Here is a 20,762-nt window from a genome sequence, read left to right on the forward strand (position 1 = left end):
AATAATATTGTTTGAGTTTTCAAATAATAATTTAAAAAAAGACAAAACTTTTAGTAATTTTGATTTACAAAATTTACCTATTAGGCTGAAAAATAACTCATAAATTCATTCTTTGTTAAAATCGTGTTTAGTGAAAAAGTGCTAACGTATATTCAAACATAAAGGCAATTAATTCAATTTTGTCATTAACCTTTTCTTAAAATTTTCCATAACTTTCAAAAAAAAAAATTATCATTTTTAATATCCTGTTAGATAATCTACTCATTTATTTTTATCATTTTCATTTTGATCATATTATCATATTTCTGTTCATTATTATTTTTTCAACTAATTTATTATTTAAGAAAAATCCATTTCCTTTTCTTAAACATATTGTTTGCTTAAATCTCATCTAGATCATGTTTCTTGACAGATGTCCTAAAGATGGAACGTACCTAGTTCAAAAACGTCGATAGTAAATAAATAAATAAAGAAAGAAATTTCTTATTAAAAAACTTTTCTAGTTTTTTATTACTTTTTGAATTCTTGTTCAAAACTCTACAAAATATACACGAATCCAAGACTCTACCATTTAATATATATCTTATATATAAAATTCTTCTGTAACAATGTAAGTTTCATAATCCCTCCTAAACTATAATTCGGATTTTCATGAATCTTCCTGAAGTTTGTTCGGGAAATTTTCTAGAATATTTTGATTCATAGAAATATAGTTAGATTGTAGAAATAAATGGAAAAAATTACAAAAAACCGCTTATCATTGTTTGCCCTTGAAAATATTTGAAGCTTAGTTTGACATTAAAAACAATTGAAGACTGTCATTTGCCAAACATTTCTGTTCACTTATAGGCTAAGGCAATATTAAAATATAATAAATTCATGATTATGATTAAGGAAAATGTAATGTCTACATTATTAATGCCGAAAAGCAGCTGAGATGTGCCAAATATTAAATTAATATAAGATGCAAATAATATAACATATGCGTTTGACAGTATGCGCATGCGTCTGACGCGCACCGCGAATCGTGTTCTCAACGTACACGTGCTTTTGCTTGCAATAATTTTGTTTGCGCACTTTGCGAACAGATTCGCCGCACGAATTCGTGCGAAGGAGACTCAAAAATATTTAATTTGCAGTCGTTTTGCCTCACTATACTAAGTCACAATACAAAAAAAATTATTTAGAAGTTTCATTGTGTCAAAAATTCATATTATTGTCATTGGGTACGGAATATTTACTCAATGGAGCGCTTTCGGTCTGAACTTTTTTTACTGTTTTCCATTTCGTTTGGAATTTTGGAACTAGGTTCATCTTGCCCTTCAGAAGTGAAAACAATTTAGACTCCTTTACCACTTCCCGGGTGGATGAGATTTCTTTTCAGTGGTGTAATTTTACTTCTTTCAAAATAACGTTTGGTATCGATAAAAGAACTAATTATAAGAGAAAAATGTTTAATAATGTTTTTTAAAAAAGCAAATACTTTTCAAGTTACTGGCTACTGAAAATTTGTTTCTTTTTTGCGTTTTTCATCATTTTTTGCTAATATCTTCAAAAATATACATTTTAACGAAAATCATGTAATGAACAAAATTATATCAATTAAAATCTTAATAAAACGCTAGTTTATAGTGTTTTAGGAACATTATTAGGCTAGATATGAAAATGGGTTTTTATAGTGCTCAAAATAAGCTTTAAAATGAGTACTTCTGCGTGTAAAATGAGTAAACTATCATGCAAATAAAAGACGCATATAATGGTTTTTCATTCAAATAAAATAGTTTTTCAGTGCCATTTCCACCAAATTTAAAAATAATCGTATTCCATCTAGAATTAACTTGGTTTAAGAGATCTTGATGGATTCTAGAAAATACCACAACTTTAGTACAAACGATTTTAAAAAAAACTTATGATTTCATAAAAAAAATCATTAAAAAAAACATCCAATTTCTCATTATAATATCTCTGAAAGAATACGTATAAAAGTATATATATATGAAAGTTCGAGATATTTTTCTGACTAATTATTGTTGTTTATTATTTTTCCATTATACAAATATTGATAGAGGTATTAATTAAGGAGTGCGCGGCTGTCCAACTAGAAGTCTTTCGAGCCCTTTAACCCTTCGCCGTTTCACAATAAGAGAAGTTACGGTAAAATTTATGAAAAAAAAAGTTGTAGCTCATTTAATCACCTTTAAAATAGTGTATTACAAGTTCTGATGAAATCAGAATTAAAAGAGTAATAATCCAATTAATGCGGTGGATGGTGACGGAGTGCAAATTGTTTTCACTTCTGAACTTAAGATAAAGATTAGCCTATTTCCAAAATATCAAGTAAATTGGAGCACATTAAAAAAATTCACAGAGCACAAATATTAAAAAATGTTCAATAAAATTGTATATTAAAAATTATACACTGCGATTTATAGAACAAAATTTCCAATAGCTCAATTTATTTTATTGCATTTAAGGGTTATATAGTATTTTTAGTCATACCTGTAGATGTGGATGTATAAATGAATGATTTTTTGTTTATTATTTATTATTGTTTATTCACGACATTCACGATTTTCCAAATTTATCACACTAAAAATGATCGTCTGCCTTTGTGATTTATGTCACAGCTTAAGATACACGTGTTGAAAATTGAAATCTTTTAAAAAGTACAACAAATTCAGAAAGAATTACTATATAGCATTCGCGGCAAAGGTGCAATACCACCTTTTATTTTTCTACCCAAAATAATTGCTTCAATAATGTTGCCTATAATTTTTATAATATTGTACCATATTTTGACTGGCTTTTAGTAATTTTAATATCTAAATCACATTTTTTTCACTAATAAATCAATATACATTATTGCTTAAGTTTATATTTGAAGTGAATTAATTTGTCAAATCCTGTTCACATGTGCTCTATTCAACTCACGATCAACAAAGTTATGCTATATAGTATTATGCCGCATATATATTCTATAAATCGCAGTGTATAATTTTAATATACAATTTTATTGAACATTTTTTAATATTTGTTAAATGAATAATTAAAGTGTTAACTGTGGGAATTGAGAAGAATCATTTTATTTGAAACAGTTCTACATTCAACATCACTCATATATTGGTGTAAATAGTAATTCAAAAAACAGTAATTATTATTTTTAACTAAGCAGTAAATATTAGTATAAAATATTGTAAAATTGTAGACGTGGGTACAGAACACCGTCTGTCGGGTCAGCTAGTATTCAATGTGCACATTCACCGGTGATATATATATATATATATATATATATATAATATACTAGCAAACCCGACGAACTCCGTTTCGCCACCAGATGGTTTCGTGAGAAAGATGAAGGATTTTTTTGTTTGTTTTATATTTGAAAATGAAAGATTTGATAAGGAAGGAAAACCCGACTTATTTTTATATATATAGAAGATAATCTATTCGCAATTATTTAAAACAATTATTGATTATTTTTATTACTCGAATTTTTAGTTACGGTGCGTGAAGTTCCAGCAATTTGCATTAGAGCACGATGCCATGCACCACTAATTTTCTTAGCTATAAACCTTGTGAAGCCCGAGACCTTTCGAACGAATGCAAAATTGTCGAAATCGGTTCGTGCGTTCTGGAGTTATTTCGTCAGGAAGGAAAACCCGACTTATTTTTATATATATAATAATAGAAGATAATCCAGTTAAAATTATTTAAAACAATTGTTGATTATTTTTATTACTCGAATTTTTAATTACGGTGCATGAAGTTCCAGCAATTTGCATTAGGGCACGATGCCATGTACCACTAATTTTCTTAGCTATAAACCTTGCGGAACCCAAGACCTTTCCAGCGAATGCAAAATTGTCGAAATCGGTTCGTGCGTTCTGGAGTTATTTCGTCAGGAATGAAAACCCGACTTATTTTTATATATATAGAAGATATATATGTGTGTGTGTGTGTGAGTGTGTGGGAGTTTGGCATATATATATATATATATATATATATATATATATATATATATATATATATATATATATATATATATAATACATTCACTTTACTAACACAAGTATATTCAATTTCAGAATGCCTGAAAATATAAAAGTGTCCATACGATTCGAGGATTCGCAACAAACAACGACACAGCACACACCCACTTTCACCAGTTTCAACTTGTATGATATTATTCGGAGTATGAAACGCAAAAATTGCGGTGAGCCTGTTTCGTCACACGTTAATGAGCTTAATAAAAGATTGAGCGAATTAGAAATTAAACTACAAGAAATAAAAGACAATGAGGCAGATCGTCAAAGAAAACGCTCTAGGTGTCAACGACCGAATCCTACTTCGCTTGCTTGTTCAGAGTCTTGTGAACCCATGGAAACACAAACAGTTTGTGAACAATCAGATAGGAGTGATTGTGAAGAAAACAAGCCTTCTAGATCGACATGTAAAAGACGAAGAAAACAAAGATCAAAAGATCAATTCAAATGTATTGACAAATCGACTTCATACATAGAGTGGCAGAGTCCGACCGATGTCAAGCCATATAGTGTAAGATTTGATGGTAATGAAAAATCCACATATTGCCCTCCAGAAATAGATTCTGGATTCAATAGAAATCAAACGTTGCATGATCAGAAACCTGAAAGATGTTATGTCCCATCGAGACCTCCTGCTGATATTTGTACATTATCCGCAACTGAAAAATGCCCATCTCACATTTCAACTTTATTTAAAAGAATTTCAGCTTATTTTCATCAACCTAGAAAACTAAATGAAGAAAGGCATTTAGCTTGTAAAAGATATATGAATAAACAATGTTCTAATACAAGTTTATGCGGTAAAGAGTCATGCGCACATAGCATCAATCTGACAACAAAACAATCATCGAATAGTAAGTTATGCAAGAAGAAAAAACCACAGTGCGGAAAATCATCTATATGTCGGGCATGTGTTGCAAAAAATCTAACCGTAAAGATATCGTCATGTGAAAATATAAGCAATTTATGTCCTAAAAAATCAACAAGTGTGAATGTATGCTTTCAAAAACATCCTTCAAAAAAATTATGCCGTAAAGTTTGTTGTAAAAAGCATACAGACTTAAGCAAATCATCGAGCGATGTAAGATTCAGATCTCAAAAGTTGCACAAAAAATGCGAAGAAGATTATTGTAAAACAACATCCAATCGAAAAGTAGCCGATTTAGACATGTGTGAAGACATACCAGTATCTACAAACACACCAAATACAAAAATGTGCAGAAAATCAATAAGTAATCCTAAAATGATCGAAACTCAATTACATGAACGTAGAAGCGAATGCTGTATTGATCGTCCTTACAACAATTCTTCCCAAGAACTAGACTATTCTAAATCGACTCGAAAGTCTTCATCATGTGCCTCCAAAATTAGAAAATGTACTTCTAACGGCGTCAAGATTAAAAATGATGAATCGAGCATTCAGGAATTGAACCAGGTATCCAAAACTTTGGAACTACAAAAAGCTGATATAGAGTGTCTAAAGCAGTTGGTGCAACAATGTTTGCAGCGTTTAGAGAGCAATGTTATTTGTTGTAAGCTAGACAAGAAGCAGTTAAAGAAATGCAAAAAAATTAAAAGAAAGGAAGAAAAACAAAGAAAAAAGCAAATGAAGCTCGAACAAAAACAAGAAAAATGTTTACTAAAGATGCGCGTTAAATCGTGCAAAGCAGAGAGGAAGCTTATGGAATGTAATTCTAAAAACAATAAAAGCAACAAAATGAAGCTTCATGAAGCACTGGGTGATCAATATTGTAAATGCTGCAAATGTGGGCAATCAATCGATTGTTGTAAATGCTCGGAATCAGAAATCGACATTCTTGTATCTAAAAAGGAAAACCCAACTTCAGCGGATTGTTCATGCTCTAACTTGTTTGGCCAAATTTAACAAAAATCATCTTTAATTAAAAATATAAATATAAAAATAAGTGCAATCTTTTATCTTTTATGTTATTATTATAATTTCATTTATCACAATTAATAAAACACATTTTTTTTCCGTCGCTTACTAAAATTGACGCGACCTACCAAACTCCCACATATTCCAATATCATGGATATTGGAAGACGCAAATGCCTTCTCGAAAAAAAAAATTCATAAAAACCGTCGAAAAAAGTTTTTTTAACACTTTTATTACAAGAAAACGGCCCGGCCGATTTTTACCAAAAACTAATCAGTACGATTCCCAACCAATATCTTCCAAACAGTTTTTGAATTTTCAAAATCGATTTAGAATTGCGGGTTGAAACGTGAAAGAATTTTTTTTCACTTTAATGCGGTTTTCAAAGAAACGGCTTGGCTGATCGTCGCGCAAGATTGAAAAATTCTAGTCCTCATAGAGATACATCGAATGGCTTTTAAATTTTTGAAATCGGACTAGTCGTTTTTGAGAAAACTTCGATTTACGGCAAAAAATCTGTTCACATACACGCATATACATACACACACATACTTTTTCCAAATTTGCTTGAAACGTCGAAAAACATAAAACTAGTGGCGTGTATGGCATCGTGCCTTAAGGCAAATTGCTGGAACTTCCCGCACCGTAACAAAATGTTCGAGGAATACTGAATGTTTTCAAATAGATTATTATAAATATTGTAACATTATTGTAATTATTTTCGATATACAAAAAAACTAAAAAAAAAGACAAAACCTAATAAACACTTCTCACAATCATTACTAATTGAATGTTTTTTAGATCATTCAAATCGGATACTCCGTTCTCTCAAAAAGGCGATTTCTATTTTCTGCACTCGTTGCTCCGTATCTCCGAAATGGCTGGACCTGCCTTCGCCAAAAACTAATCAGCTCTTTTCCCTATCAATAGGAATCGAATGTTTTTTGAACCATTCAAATCGGTTGATCCGTGCGCCTGAAAACGTGACTGGAAATTTGTATCCATACATACATACACACACACACATCCATTTTTTCTGAAGTATGCCAAAACGTTCAGAAACCTTCAAAACGTCGAGAAATGTAAAAATTTTCAATTCCGATTTTCGGCCCATTACAATAACATACCCTACGGGAAGTTAATTAGCGAATCGAATTTTATTGTGAAAACATAAACTTCTCCTTCGGGGAAAAAATCGCTAGGTTCAGAAAATGATTTAATAAGTGAATTTTATAAATTATAATTCAAATAGTTTTCATGAAATGTTCATATTATTGCAATAAACATACATGCGTGCACAAAATGGGTTTTGTAATAATTCTTGTTTCTTTCCTTTTCGAACGGAACAAATATGAGATCAGGTTTTTGAACCGGTTTTTAAATTTTAGCGTTCCGGCAAAAAAATATTAGAACAACACCGGATTTTAGTTTGTATATTTGTAATTTTATTAGAAGTAATGTTCGCCCGAAGTATTTTTCGTAGTAATAAGGACCTGGATTTTACATTAGAAAACTCATAACGCGATCGTACATCGTCATATTACTTATTAATAATATTTTATGTAAAAAATGTTTGTGTAAAATTACAAATATATTTCTCTTATTGTATAAAGAATACTTAAAGTTATTTTATAAAGTCTTATTGCACAAAAAAAATACATACTAGTAATTCTAACTTACATTTAAATCTAAAAACACCAGTAAAAATTATTCTTTTCGGGTAAGTTTATATTGTTTTTTTATTGTAGTTCATATGATAATTTCCTAAGTTGATAACCTACAGTAATTTTGTAGAAAATAACGTTGGAAAAACATTTGGATATATGACATTCTAGTCAAAAGTTTTATGTGTGATAATGATACAATTTTATTCGCTAATAAAACTCGCCTGTACGACAAGCGATTTTAATTTAGATTACTGTAAAGAATAATATTGAAAATAAATAATAAATTTATAATTGTATTAATAAAATATATGTAATAATTGAATGAATTTTTTTAAGTAGATAGTGCATCAATGCATTTCTTATTTCTATACCTATCCTAGGTACTGCTACTTTTATAATTTTATTTAAACAAAATTGAGTGATATTTGTGGTTGCTTTCATCACGGCAAAGAATCCGTCTGTCGGTTGTTTTCATCGCAGCACACCCCAGCAAATCTAAAGCAAATAAATCACATTAATATTACTAACCATCTTAATTAGAAATACATAATTTCCTAAATGTTATATCCATAAAATAACTAACAAAATCTTACTATAAATATAATAGGTGAGAGATTTTTATAAACATAGTCTCCGCGTTCGACTCACGCAGCGTGTATAAAGAGTGCGTGCAATTTTGTAGTGCAAAAATCCTATAATATATTCATATTCTAAAATATATGATTAAATTTACACCGTATTGACTTACCCTTCCACGGTACAGAAAAATTTCCGATAGATATCTAAGCTTATTATCTGATTTTGAGCGCCGGGGCAATATAATAATGGAACGCACTTTCCGGAGCCACTGCTTACAGCATTATCGCATTCTGGTTGACTAGGCAGCTGAAATTTTAGTTTATTAAACCATTAGTTAGTTAATAAACTAAAAATAATTGATCACTAAACTAGTGGGGTGCCTTAAGAAAAATTGCTGAAACTTTCCGCACATAATTAAAAATGTTGGTACAACCCAAGAAAATTTACACAAAATGTGTACATATTATTAAAATCTCTATAAAATATCTTATAATTTGATGTACATATGTCCAATAAACATATTTGACTGCCAAATGACATTTTTTTAAATTATTTTTATTGAAAGTGCCTGCTTAAGAAAAAATCACTTTCCGCACATAATTAAAATGTTTACAACCAAGAAATTTACACAAAATGTGTACATATTATTAAAATCTCTATAAAATATCTTATAATTTGATGTACATATGTCCAATAAACATATTTGACTGCCAAATGACATTTTTTTAAATTATTTTTATTGAAAGTCCATAATCGCTGGACCTGCTTTCCCGAAAATTTAATCACTTTTTCATTTTGTCAATACAAGTAAAATGTTTTTTGAATTTTAAAATCGGACGCTCCCTTCTCTTAAAAACTGAGTTACCGTATTTGGCATTTTTTGCCCCATATCTTCGGAAGGGCTAGACCTGCCTCCACGAAAAACTAATCAGCACGTCTCATTATCAATATGAAGCGAATGTTTTTTAAATTATTCAAATCGGTTATTCCATACTGTCGAAAATGTCGAGGACATTTGTTTGAACTATATACGTGAATTTTAAAATTAAAAATCTTAGTATAGAACCCAAAAAAAACTACACATAATGTGTACACATTATTGAAATCTCTATAAAATATCTGATAATTTGATGTGCATATGTCTAATGATCATTTTTGACCGCCGAAAGGCATTTTTTTAATTTATTTTTATCGAGAGTCCATAACCGCTAGACCTGCATTCCCAAAAATTTAATCTGTTGTTCTTCTTTTCAATACAAGTAGAATGTTTTTTGAATTATTAAAATCCGTTCTGTTAAAAACTGAGTTACTGTTTGTAGCACTTTTTGCCCCGTATCTTCGAAATGGCTAGATCTGCCTATGCCAAAAATTAATCAGCACGTCTCCTTATCAACAGCAATCGAATGTTTTTTGAATAATTGAAAACGGTTGAACCGTGTTTCCGAAATCGTCGACGAAAATTTGTATCCGCGCACACACACACAAACAAAATTTTCTAATAAATGAACTACAAAGTGGTGAAACAGCCCCTATAGAACAAAGCATACCACAGGACACAAGCGAAGCCACAAGAAACCGAAACTCACAACACATGAGAAATAGTCAGGTTAATAACAAAAATGGTTTGCCAAGACGTCAGTCGATCATAGAAATATGTAATAAAGAACAAATCGAGGTAAATGACTGGCATAAAGTTCAGCCGAGAAAACAGAAAAAAAGGAAGCAAGGGTACATCTGTCAGAACAGGACTCTAACCATAAAATGATAAAATTTTTTTCAAAACCAAATGCCTTATTGATCCGGCCTACCGAAAAAGATAATTTTTCCAAAACCTTACGTCGCATCAAGCATGATGTCGATGATGATCAGGTAAATATGACAGTAGACAAAAAAATAAAACCAGAAATGGAGACTTATTGATAACCATTTCCAAGAAAAGTGCGGACAAAGGCCAAGGACTACAACAGATTATTGCAGGTGTGTTAAAGGTGAGGCCGAAGTTATTTATAAGGAGCACCAAGAAACTATGGAAATAAGGGATATTGATGATGAAACCTCAAAAATTAATATTCAGTCAGTACTACAAAAAGCAACCGGAAGAGCCTGCAGAGAACAAATAAGATTCGTAAGGCATACAGAGGTACCCAGATTGCTACTGTAGCTCTTCCAGCGGCAATTGTACACGATCTGCTCAGAGCAAGTAGCAAAATAAGAATTGGATGGGTCAACTGCCGAATTAAAACCATCAAGAAACCAATCCGATGCTTTAAATGCTGGCTATTCGGACATTATGGTTCACAGTGCAAGAACGAAGTGAATCGAACCAATCTATGTATTAGATGTGGACAAAAAGGTCACAAAATAGCCAAATGTATAAATGCAGCAAAATGTGTTCTATGCGCTGAAAATGAAAATTCTGAAAATGTAGCACATCATGCCGGCATTCACAAATGCCCTGTATATAGGGAGGCCATGGAGAAAATAATGAACGCAAAAGCATGAAAATAATATGAGGCTACACACGACTTGCTTATGCAGACGGTAAGTGATATGAAAATTGATGTTGCCCTCTTATCACAACCTTACAAACAACTAACTGATTGGTCATAGGAAACGAACAGTATCACCAAAGCAGTTAACTGGTGGTTTCCAGAATGTTGTTAACAATAGCAACGGTGGATTTGTAGCAGCATCATTAGATGGCATACATTTATACAGCTGTTACGCTCCACCTAGTCTTTCTTTGCCAGATTTTGTTGATTTTTTAGATCGTCTTTTAGAGGATGCAAAACGACACCACCCCGTAGCGATAACCATTGACTGGGGAAGTAGGAAGACTAATGAAAGAGGTAAAGTACTTTTAGAGGCCTTTAATGCACTTGATGGTGTTTTAATAAATAGCGGTGATAAGCCAACCTTTGTCAAGAGCAGTGCAAGCTCAATATTAGACCTTACTTTTGTTAGCAATAGCCTCGTCAGAGGAAATTTCAAGTGGGAAGTACTAGGTATTTCACTGCTAGTGACCACAATGCAATCACCTAGAAAATATCAACAAATAGAAATATTAGAAGACATGTGAAGATATCTAAAGTCTGGGGAGAAAATAAAATTTTTTGATGAAAGCGCCATGAGAGTTGCCTTAAATTGCAAGCCTATAATTTCAGAATACGCAGATGAGCATACTGGAGAGCTGGTGGAGAGAATAACCGAAGTCTGTGATATCAGAATGACTCGTAAGCATGGCATAAATCAAAGACAATCTATGCATTGGTGGACTGAAGAAATCAGCTCTCTTCGTAAAGAGTGCCACAAGAAAAGAAAGATCTCTCAGCGAAGATATAGTCTCACAATTTCTGCACAACTGGTAGTGAAATACAAACAGGCACGTCGGCAACTAAATAAAGCAAAGATAATAAAATTGGGTGCTGGAAAGAACTTCTGGATAAGGTCGAGGAAAACCCATGGGAAAGGCCTTATAAGATTGTTATGCTCAAAAGCCTTATAAGATTGCCCACGATTATTGATTAAATAACTACTTTATTTCTACGACAACTTAATTTAAACTACCAGGTAACACATGTAGAACTGGATAATGGAACTGGATAATGGAACCTATAACACTGCAAGAACTGTTGGAAGCTTGTCCTCGGGTTGGAAATAGTAAGACACCGAGATTAGATGGAATTCATAATATTGCCATAAAAACATCAATTATGATATCTCCGACAATGTTTCTTAATGCCTATAATACATGTCCGAATGAAGGGGTTTTTCCATGAAAAAATTAGTGCTTCTTCCCAAAGGAAAAAAAACTACCAGATGAAACATCATCCTACCGTCCGATTTGCATACGTAAGAGAAGTAAATTATTATACTAAGCAAATGCTATCTGGGCACGGCTGTTTTCGAGCCTACCTACACCGCTTCAAGCACGATAGCTCGCCGGATTGCCCATATTGTTTGAGCGAAATCGAAGATGCTGAGCATGTGTTTTTCGTGTGCCCGCGATTTGGTGCTGTGCGGGACGATGTGGAAGAGACATTAAGACGCAGAATTACCTCAAGCATTATTTTGAAGTGATGCTGACAGGATGTGAATACTTAAATCATTGATCTTAAATGAAAGTCGATATTAATTGTTTGTCAAAAAGTGTAAAAACTTTAAATATGAATCATGTAATAGGTTGTGATCTGATCTAATGTTGACACTATTAGAAACATTCATAAGAATAAGATAAGATCAATAATTTAAGTATTCACATCCTAACATATAAAAACACACACATGCAATCTCACAGTTCTCAAGTGTTTACACGTGTTGCGTATGACTCAGATTTAGTTAGTTCGTTTCCAACAGCCGATCTCATAACATCGAGGGAACAATATTGTTTGTATTTTCAAACAATGATTTTAAAAAAGACAAAACTTATAGTAATTTTGATTTACAAAATTTACCTACTCGGCTGAAAAATAACTCATAAATTCATTTTTTGTTAAAATCGTGTTTAGTGAAAAAGTGCTAACGTATATTCAAACATGCAGGTAATTAATTCAATTTTGTCATTAACCTTTTCTTAAAATTTTCCATAACTTTCAAGAATTTTTTTTATCATTTTTAATATCCTGTTAGATAATCCACTCATTTATTTTTATCATTTTCATTTTGATCATATTATCATATTTCTGTACATTATTATTTTTTGAACTAATTTATTATTTTTAAAAAATCCATTTTCTTTTCTTAAACATATTGTTTGCTTAAATCTCATCAAGATCATGTTTCTTGACAGATGTCCTGAAGATGGAACGTACCTAGTTCCGAAACGTCGACAGTAAATAAATAAATAAAGAAAAAAATTGTTTATTAAAAAACTTTTCTTATTTTTTATTACTTTTGGATTCTTGTTCGAAACTCTACAAAATATACACAAATCCAAGACTCTACCATTTAATATATATATAGCAAAAAATGGGCCATTCAATATTAATTAAGTATATTTTGAAATGAAACAGTAAGTGACACTATATTAGCGCGATGATAATGGGAGTTTATTGATAACTAGAGACTTTACAAAGAAACTAATTTGATGTACGATTTTGATATCAAATGATTTTTTCGACAATAATCGCGGAAACAAAAATCAGAGAGAAATATTTATTCGCTTCCGAAAACATAAACTAACTACAGGTTGCTAGATACGACGTTCACATCGGCGTAGCTCAAAGTATGCTGTGTAGTTATGTGATCACATAGGCGTCAACAGTGCCCGGCCCGGGCCTAGGGCGGCACAATTTGGGGGGCGACAAATTTTTCAGAATGTCAAAATTTTAAAACCGAAGAATTGTCAAGGCAAATTATTTTAAAGATTTATCCCAATCTGTTTTTATAAAATTTACTGTTAATTTTCTAAGAAATATAATTTTATTTGTTTTCTAATCAAACTTATTTTTCGAGGGTGCCACATTGATATTTTTATTAATGTATTATGTTTAAAATGGAAATTATCAAAATGATAAAAAATTTTGTGGAGAAATATTGAAGCTTTATTCATTTTTTGTAACTTTGTTAAGGTAAATCTCACATGTAAAACGCTTTAAAAATTGTTCTTTTGTTTCTTATTTAATTTTCGGTAATAAATAAAACCAGGGCGAATTAACATAATATATTAATTGTTATTACGTTAATTTTCGAAATAAATTCTATAGGATAAAACTAAATCCTAAATTAAAATATCTAACATTTTGGTTTGCTTATGTCCATCATATGTCGATCATTTTTGACGACTATTGGCATTCACTTAACGGAGAAATTAAGTTATAGTAATTCGAAACAAGGAAATTGTTTTTAAGAAATCTTTACGTTTCTAAATCTTCTGAACATTTTGGCATACCTTAGAAAAGATTGATATATGCATGTGTTTTTGCAGTTATAATTTTTTGTCGACGATTTCGAGACGAGCCAACCGATTTGAATGATTCAATTCAATTGTTGGAAAGATGTGCTGATTAGTTTTTGGTGAGACGGGTTCACCCATTTCGGAATAGGGGGCAAAATGATAAAAAAATGACAATTCATTTTTTAGAAAGCCCCGTTCTCTATCTGATTGAAAAATTTAAAACGCCATTTTATTCGCATTGACTAAATGTTTGCGATGGAAAGGTCAGCGTTTTTGGTGAACCAAAAAGTGCCATTTTGTGATAAAAAATGATGAATGGACATATGCACATCAAATTATCAGATTATTTTATAAAAAAATTACTAAACAGTACAAATTTTGTTTTCGTTTTTAACTTCTCGTGTGGTAGGTTATAGTAATCGCCAAAAAATCGAAAATATATTTTTTTGCATATCTTTAAGTTTCAAAGATTCCTAAACATTTTGGCATACCTTAGAAAAAATGAATATTCGTGTGTGTGTGTTTGGATGTAAATAATGAGTATTTAATATTATAAACTTCGATGTTTAAATAATATATAACCGCTTATTTCAAAATTAAAATTTTTGCTTTAGACCAAAGAATAAACACTGCAATTTTCAATTGATGTTCGAATACTAATTTTTGTCCGCGATTCCGAGAGCACGGATCGACCGATTTGAATGATTCAAAAAGCAATTGATTCCTACTAATAGGGAGACGTGATGATTAGTTTTTGGCGAGGGCAGGTTCAGCCATTTTAAAGATACGGGTCAGTGTCAAAAATGAAAATTCGGTTTTTGAAAGAACCATGCGTCCATTTTGGATAAAACATTTTACTTATATTTACAAGATGAAAAATTAAACGATTTTTGAGAAGGCAGGTTCAGCGGTTGCAAAATCCAGAAAAAGGTTAAAAAAATATGCTATTTAGTAGTGAAAAATGATCATTGCACATACGGAATTTTAATAATAAGTACAAATATAGCTAACATTGCTTTGCAAAAAAAAATTTATATTTTCAAAAAAGAAACAAAGTTATCGGCTCAAGTTTGCGGGTTAAAACGTGGACAAAATTTTTCACTCTGCTCATAATTATAAAGAAACGGTTCAGTCAATCGTCGCACAAAGGGTAACAACGAATGACTTTAGACTTTTAAAATGTATCCTGCCCTTTTCGAGAAAATATCAAAAATCGGCTCACATACATACACACAGCCATACATAAATACACGCACACATACTTTTTCCAGATTTGGTCTCATTCGATTCAGAATGGCTTGAAACATCGAGAAAACATAAAATTAGCAACTCCGATTTATGGGCGAATACATAAACTTCTCTTTCGAGAAGTATAATAATAAGTCAACCCTATTAGATAAATTTTAATAATGAAGTAATCAAATATGGATGGATAAAAGGAGCAGATTCAGGACGTAAAGTTCTGATTGCTATTTGCACTTTTTGCTTCGTATCTTCGAAATGGTCAGTTCTCGTCGAGCCCTCGACCCGAACGGACGTGTCACGCGAGCTCTCGAGCAAATAATTTATTGGGAAGTCATCCATAATCCACGGTTATACATGTGTAGAGATCCATATACATTTTTATTTATTCTTTTTATAATTTCATTTTAAAAAGTATTGGTGATATCAGTCGTGTTAAAATAAGTGCGTTATATGTTAAAGTGAGTCATGCAATCAAGAGAGTTTGTTCAACCCAACGGCCGACCACCAGACGTAAGTTTGGTTAGCTGTTCAACTGTTGGCGAATCAATTGCGCAAGCAATGAACACTGTGAATCACAAGGAATATGACAATATTGATAGTGAAATGGACCTAAGTGACAACTCAAGTGAAAGAATTAACATAAAAACAATTAAAAATGTCAGTGACCCAGTGCATATAAATACCGCCGGTAAAGATTACACGGCGTATCAACACATTAACAATAACGTCAATCAGAATACCGAAGTACACACAACTCCTGAACCAATCAATAGAAATATGAATGATGTTGATCAAGGCCAGGGATGGACAACCGTTACAAATAAAAGAAGACAGGAAAATTACTGCAACGAAGCAACAACGAAAAAGGTTACCTTGAAAGACTACTGGTTAAACTCAGTGCCCACAAAGAATTATTATGACACTCTGCAATACGCGCCTTCTAGTGTTGAACCAGTAGAAAAGACAATTAATCCACCACCAATCTTTGTCTACGGTGTTGACGACATCAAGCCTCTCATCGAATTATTAGAATTACACGCCAAGGACAAATATTCTTACAAACCAACTGGACTGCAGCAAGTTAAAGTTAACACAAAGGATCCACAGACGTATAACACCGTACTAAAACATTTGAAAGAAATAGGAACTGAACTACATTCATATCAAACAAAGTCACAGCGATCTTTCAAAGTTGTAATAAAAAATGTACATCATAGCACTGATGTAGCAATGCTAAAACAAGAAATAAGTGAGAAGGGTCACAATGTTTTAAGAATTTACAACTTAAAACATAGATACACAGGATACCCAATAAATATCTTTGTGATGAAATTGGAACAACAGAAAAATAACAAAGATATTTATTCCATTGACTTTCTTTATAGAACCAAGGTTTCTATAGAAGCAAACAGACCTACTCGAGAAGTGCCACAATGTACAAGATGCCAAAGTTTAGGGCACACAAAAAATTACTGTACACGCACAGCGCGTTGTGTAAAATGCGCCGGAAAACACTTTACTAAAGATTGTTCGTGGAGAGATCCTGTCAACCAAAACGTAAAATGCGCACTTTGTGGAGGAAACCATCCCGCAAGCTATAAAGGATGTGCTATTTATCAACAAGAACAACTTCGTAAATTTCCACCATTAGAAGTCAGACTCCCCTCAAAAGTCCCGTTAGAAGTCAGAAGAAGTCAGACTCCCCTCAAAAATCCCGTTAATACGAGCCACTCCTTCGTACGTGCAAACGTCTCCTTCTCAGAAATAACAAGAAACTCACAGAAAATAGATAATAATATTACATGCCAACAAGACAATTCAGAACAACCTACAAACCATCAACAAGCCAATCAACAAAGTGACATACATGAATTAAAAAATATGATGAAAACGTTAATGAACCAAATCGGCACTGTGCTCAATATAATCACAAGTCTTTAGTGAATAAAATAATAAAGAATAAATTGTGCACATGGAACGCCAACGGTCTAGCTCAACATCATCAAGAGCTCAAACAATTTCTTCTAAGCAATGACATTGATATAATGCTAATTTCAGAAACTCATTTTACGAGCAGAAGTTATTTTAATATTCGATTCTATACCACTTACAGCACCAGGCATCCTGACGATAGAGCACACGGAGCCATTTTAATGAAATCTAAAATCAAACATTATCTAATGGAACCTGTCTGTAATGATTTCCTGCAAGCAACCATCATTTCTGTAGAATTTCCTCAAAGTAATACTACAATTGCATCAGTCTACTGCCTGCCTAAACATGAGACTTTGAAACGTTTTTCAACGGTCTTGGAAATAAATACATAGTAGCAGGGGACTATAATGCCAAGCATACTCACTGGGGTTCAAGACTATGCAATTCCAGAGGACGAGAACTCTTCAACTTAATTAACTCCAACAACTCAACACCAATATTGACAGGAGAACCTACCTACTGGCCAAGCGACATGCATAAAAAACCAGATTTACTAGATTTCTTCATTTGCAAAGGTATTCCAGAAAGAAACTTGAAAGCGTACTCAAGCTTGGACTTGTCTTCAGATCACTCTCCGGTAATTGTATATTTTAGCAATACTGAACCAATCTGTAACCTCAACCTTCACCTCACAAATAAGTATACCAATTGGAGCAAATTTGGAAATATTCTGGACAATAATCTGGAATGCAACTTACCACTAAAATCTGAAAGAGATATTGATTTTACAGTGAACTTTTTTAATGACTCACTCTATATCGCCGCACAAAACTCCACTCCATCAATCGAAAACAACTTTTCTTTTAATTGTCCAACTTCAATCAAACGCAAATCGCAATAAAAAGAAGACTAAGAAAAATCTGGCAAACCACACGATCACCGGTAGATAAATCCAATCTTAACAGAGCCTGCAAAGATTTAAAACTCATGCTCCGAAACTTTAACAACCAAGTTTTTGAAGAGAAATTAAAACACTTAACTTCTACCAAAGAAACTAACTATTTACTTTGGAAAGCCGCAAAGAAATTGTCGTCAACCAGTCGCTCAAACGGTACCAATTAAAAAAGCCGACAACTCCTGGGCTATAAGCCATGAGGATAAGCTCAATTACTTTGCCGACTATTTTGAAGAAGTTTTTCAATGTCCACCTCAGAAATGCAGTTCTCAAGAAGAAGAGTTTATTTACTATGGGCTTCTCCCTATCAGAAGTCAAGAAATAAATAACAAAATCCAAATCAGGTAAATCACCAGGATACGACAAGATCTCGATGCAAATGCTGAAACATCTTTCACCAAAGTCTATAAGATTTCTGACAATTCTATACAATTCGATATGTAGACTTCAAATTTTTCCTCTAGCTTGGAAAAGAGCAAGGATTATCTTGATTCCAAAACCTGGCAAAGATCCATCCTATACAACATCATATCGACCAATAAGTCTTTTACCCCTCCTTTCCAAAATACTCGAAAGATTGCTGCTTAAAAGAATTCTTGTCACATTGAATAATAATAATACAATTCCTTGTCATCAGTTCGGTTTTAGAAAGATGCATTCAACGATTGAACAAACCCATTAACGAAACTCTACAAGAAAAGAAATATTGCTCAGCTCTGTTCTTAGATACCACACAAGCATTTGACAAAGTTTGGCATACAGGACTTCTTTATAAAATTAAAACTACTTTACCCAATGACCTATTTCTATTAATTAAATCATACTTATCAAACCGAAGTTTCTACGTAAACATTATCAACATGAACTCACCTATTAAAATAATAAAATCAGGCCTCAAGGCAGTGTTCTCGGCCCAATTTTGTTCTTAATTTTTACAGCTGACATTCCCACCTCACTTGACACAGACATAGCCTCATTTGCTGACGATAATTGCATTCTTTCAAAACATGAAAATCCCACAACTGCTTTAGAGCAACTTCAAAGTCACTTAACGTCAATAGAAAAATGGTACAAACTGTGGAGGCTAGAGATCAATGGCCAGAAATCATCCCACATCACTTTTACACTCAAACACGAGACATGTCCACCTGTAACTGTGAATGAAATAGAAGTCCCTCAGGTCGAACACGTAAAGTATCTGGGCATGCATCTAGACCGCAAACTGAATTGGAAAATTCACATGGAAAAGAAAAGACAACGGAAAAGTTACGAGAACTATATTGGTTAATGGGTAGGAGATCCCATCTTTCTGTACACAACAAAATACTGGTATACAAAGTTGTACTTAAGCCGATTTGGACATATGGCATAGCACTTTGGGGCACCATAAATTCATAGGTACTTTTGCGTAGCCGACGGAAACTTCAACTTGACAGATGTACATTATTTTGAGCTCATCATAGTGTCAGCTCAAAACAAAAAGTTCAAGTGTCAGTTCGGATCTCTCTATTGTTTTTTTTTCTCTCAATGTTCGAAATGCCAAAATTATAATTCTTAACTTTTTTCCTTTTTCTTTATAAATACTCAAATAATATCTACGTTTTGTAAATGATAAATATAATTACACATAGTTTTGTTACTATTGTCATAATAAATAAAATACGTAATATAAAGAACACGAGTTTCTTTATATATATATATATATATATATATATATATATATATATATATATATATACATATGAAACATTGGTAACCACAGTAGACAGAGCAGTTCCTTATATCGATGCAATAATATTGCAAAACATATTATTTATATGTCGTTAGATACCAGTAACAATATTTACTCTGGCTCTAATTATAACTCTGTTTCACGTTTTACGTAAATTCAGAGTGGATAATGGATGGCAGGATGTATCGAAACATACTCAGTAACAAAACCTGCTTGCGATACACACACACATATTCATTCATTTTTTCTAAGGTTTGCCAAAATATTCAGAAACCTTTGAAACGTAAAGATATATAAAATTTTCATTTTCGATTTTTTTGTGATTACTATAACTTGCCTTACAGGAAGTTAATTATTACAATGTCACTGAACTTTAAAATTGAAACTAAACAAATTATTTCATTCGTTTAAAAAAGCATGGAATTTCACTTAATTGGTCATTAATTGATATACCTTACCTCTAGTGACGTGAAATTATAACTATGCCTCATTCCATTTTCTTCAAACTCCAATTTACTCTCATGCAAATGCCCTGCTAGCCAAGGAAACATGTTGAGTTCTTGATGATGTTCAGGCAAAGAAGTTGTACTAAAGCTTTCGTCAACATCAAAAGCTAGCGATTCTTCATTTTCGACACTCACTTTATATACTGCTTTAAAAATATATTTATGATAAGTACAGCGTTGAAATATATATACACATATATATATTTATATATATATATATATATATATATATATATATATATATATATCTTCTTATATATAAAAATGGACCTCTCGATCAAATGGTTCGGTATATACATATATACAA

At 32.1% G+C, this 20,762-nt stretch overlaps 1 protein-coding gene across 3 annotated transcripts in view; it reads right to left on the minus strand.

Moving 5' to 3' along the window:
- Positions 1 to 7,855: 7,855 nt before the first annotated feature.
- Positions 7,856 to 20,762, minus strand: part of LOC113369817 (inter-alpha-trypsin inhibitor heavy chain H4-like) — a 79,082-nt gene continuing 66,175 nt past the window's right edge. The window contains exons 20-22 of one of the 3 annotated variants that reach the window (XM_026610392.1): positions 20,408 to 20,598; positions 8,356 to 8,492; positions 7,856 to 8,102 (exon numbers count right to left, since the gene is read on the minus strand). In XM_026610392.1, the coding sequence (XP_026466177.1) occupies positions 8,048 to 8,102; positions 8,356 to 8,492; positions 20,408 to 20,598 (383 nt within the window). In that variant the 3' untranslated portion in view covers positions 7,856 to 8,047. Of the gene's footprint in view, positions 8,103 to 8,355; positions 8,493 to 20,407; positions 20,602 to 20,762 lie in introns of all 3 variants that reach the window. The other 2 variants (XM_026610391.1, XM_026610393.1) reach the window with 2 other exon arrangements.

The sequence above is a fragment of the Ctenocephalides felis genome, unplaced genomic scaffold, assembly GCF_003426905.1.
Source record: "Ctenocephalides felis isolate EL2017-DRISC unplaced genomic scaffold, ASM342690v1 CF-g0.4_SCAFFOLD_01492, whole genome shotgun sequence".
NCBI classification, from domain to species: Eukaryota; Metazoa; Arthropoda; class Insecta; order Siphonaptera; family Pulicidae; genus Ctenocephalides; species Ctenocephalides felis.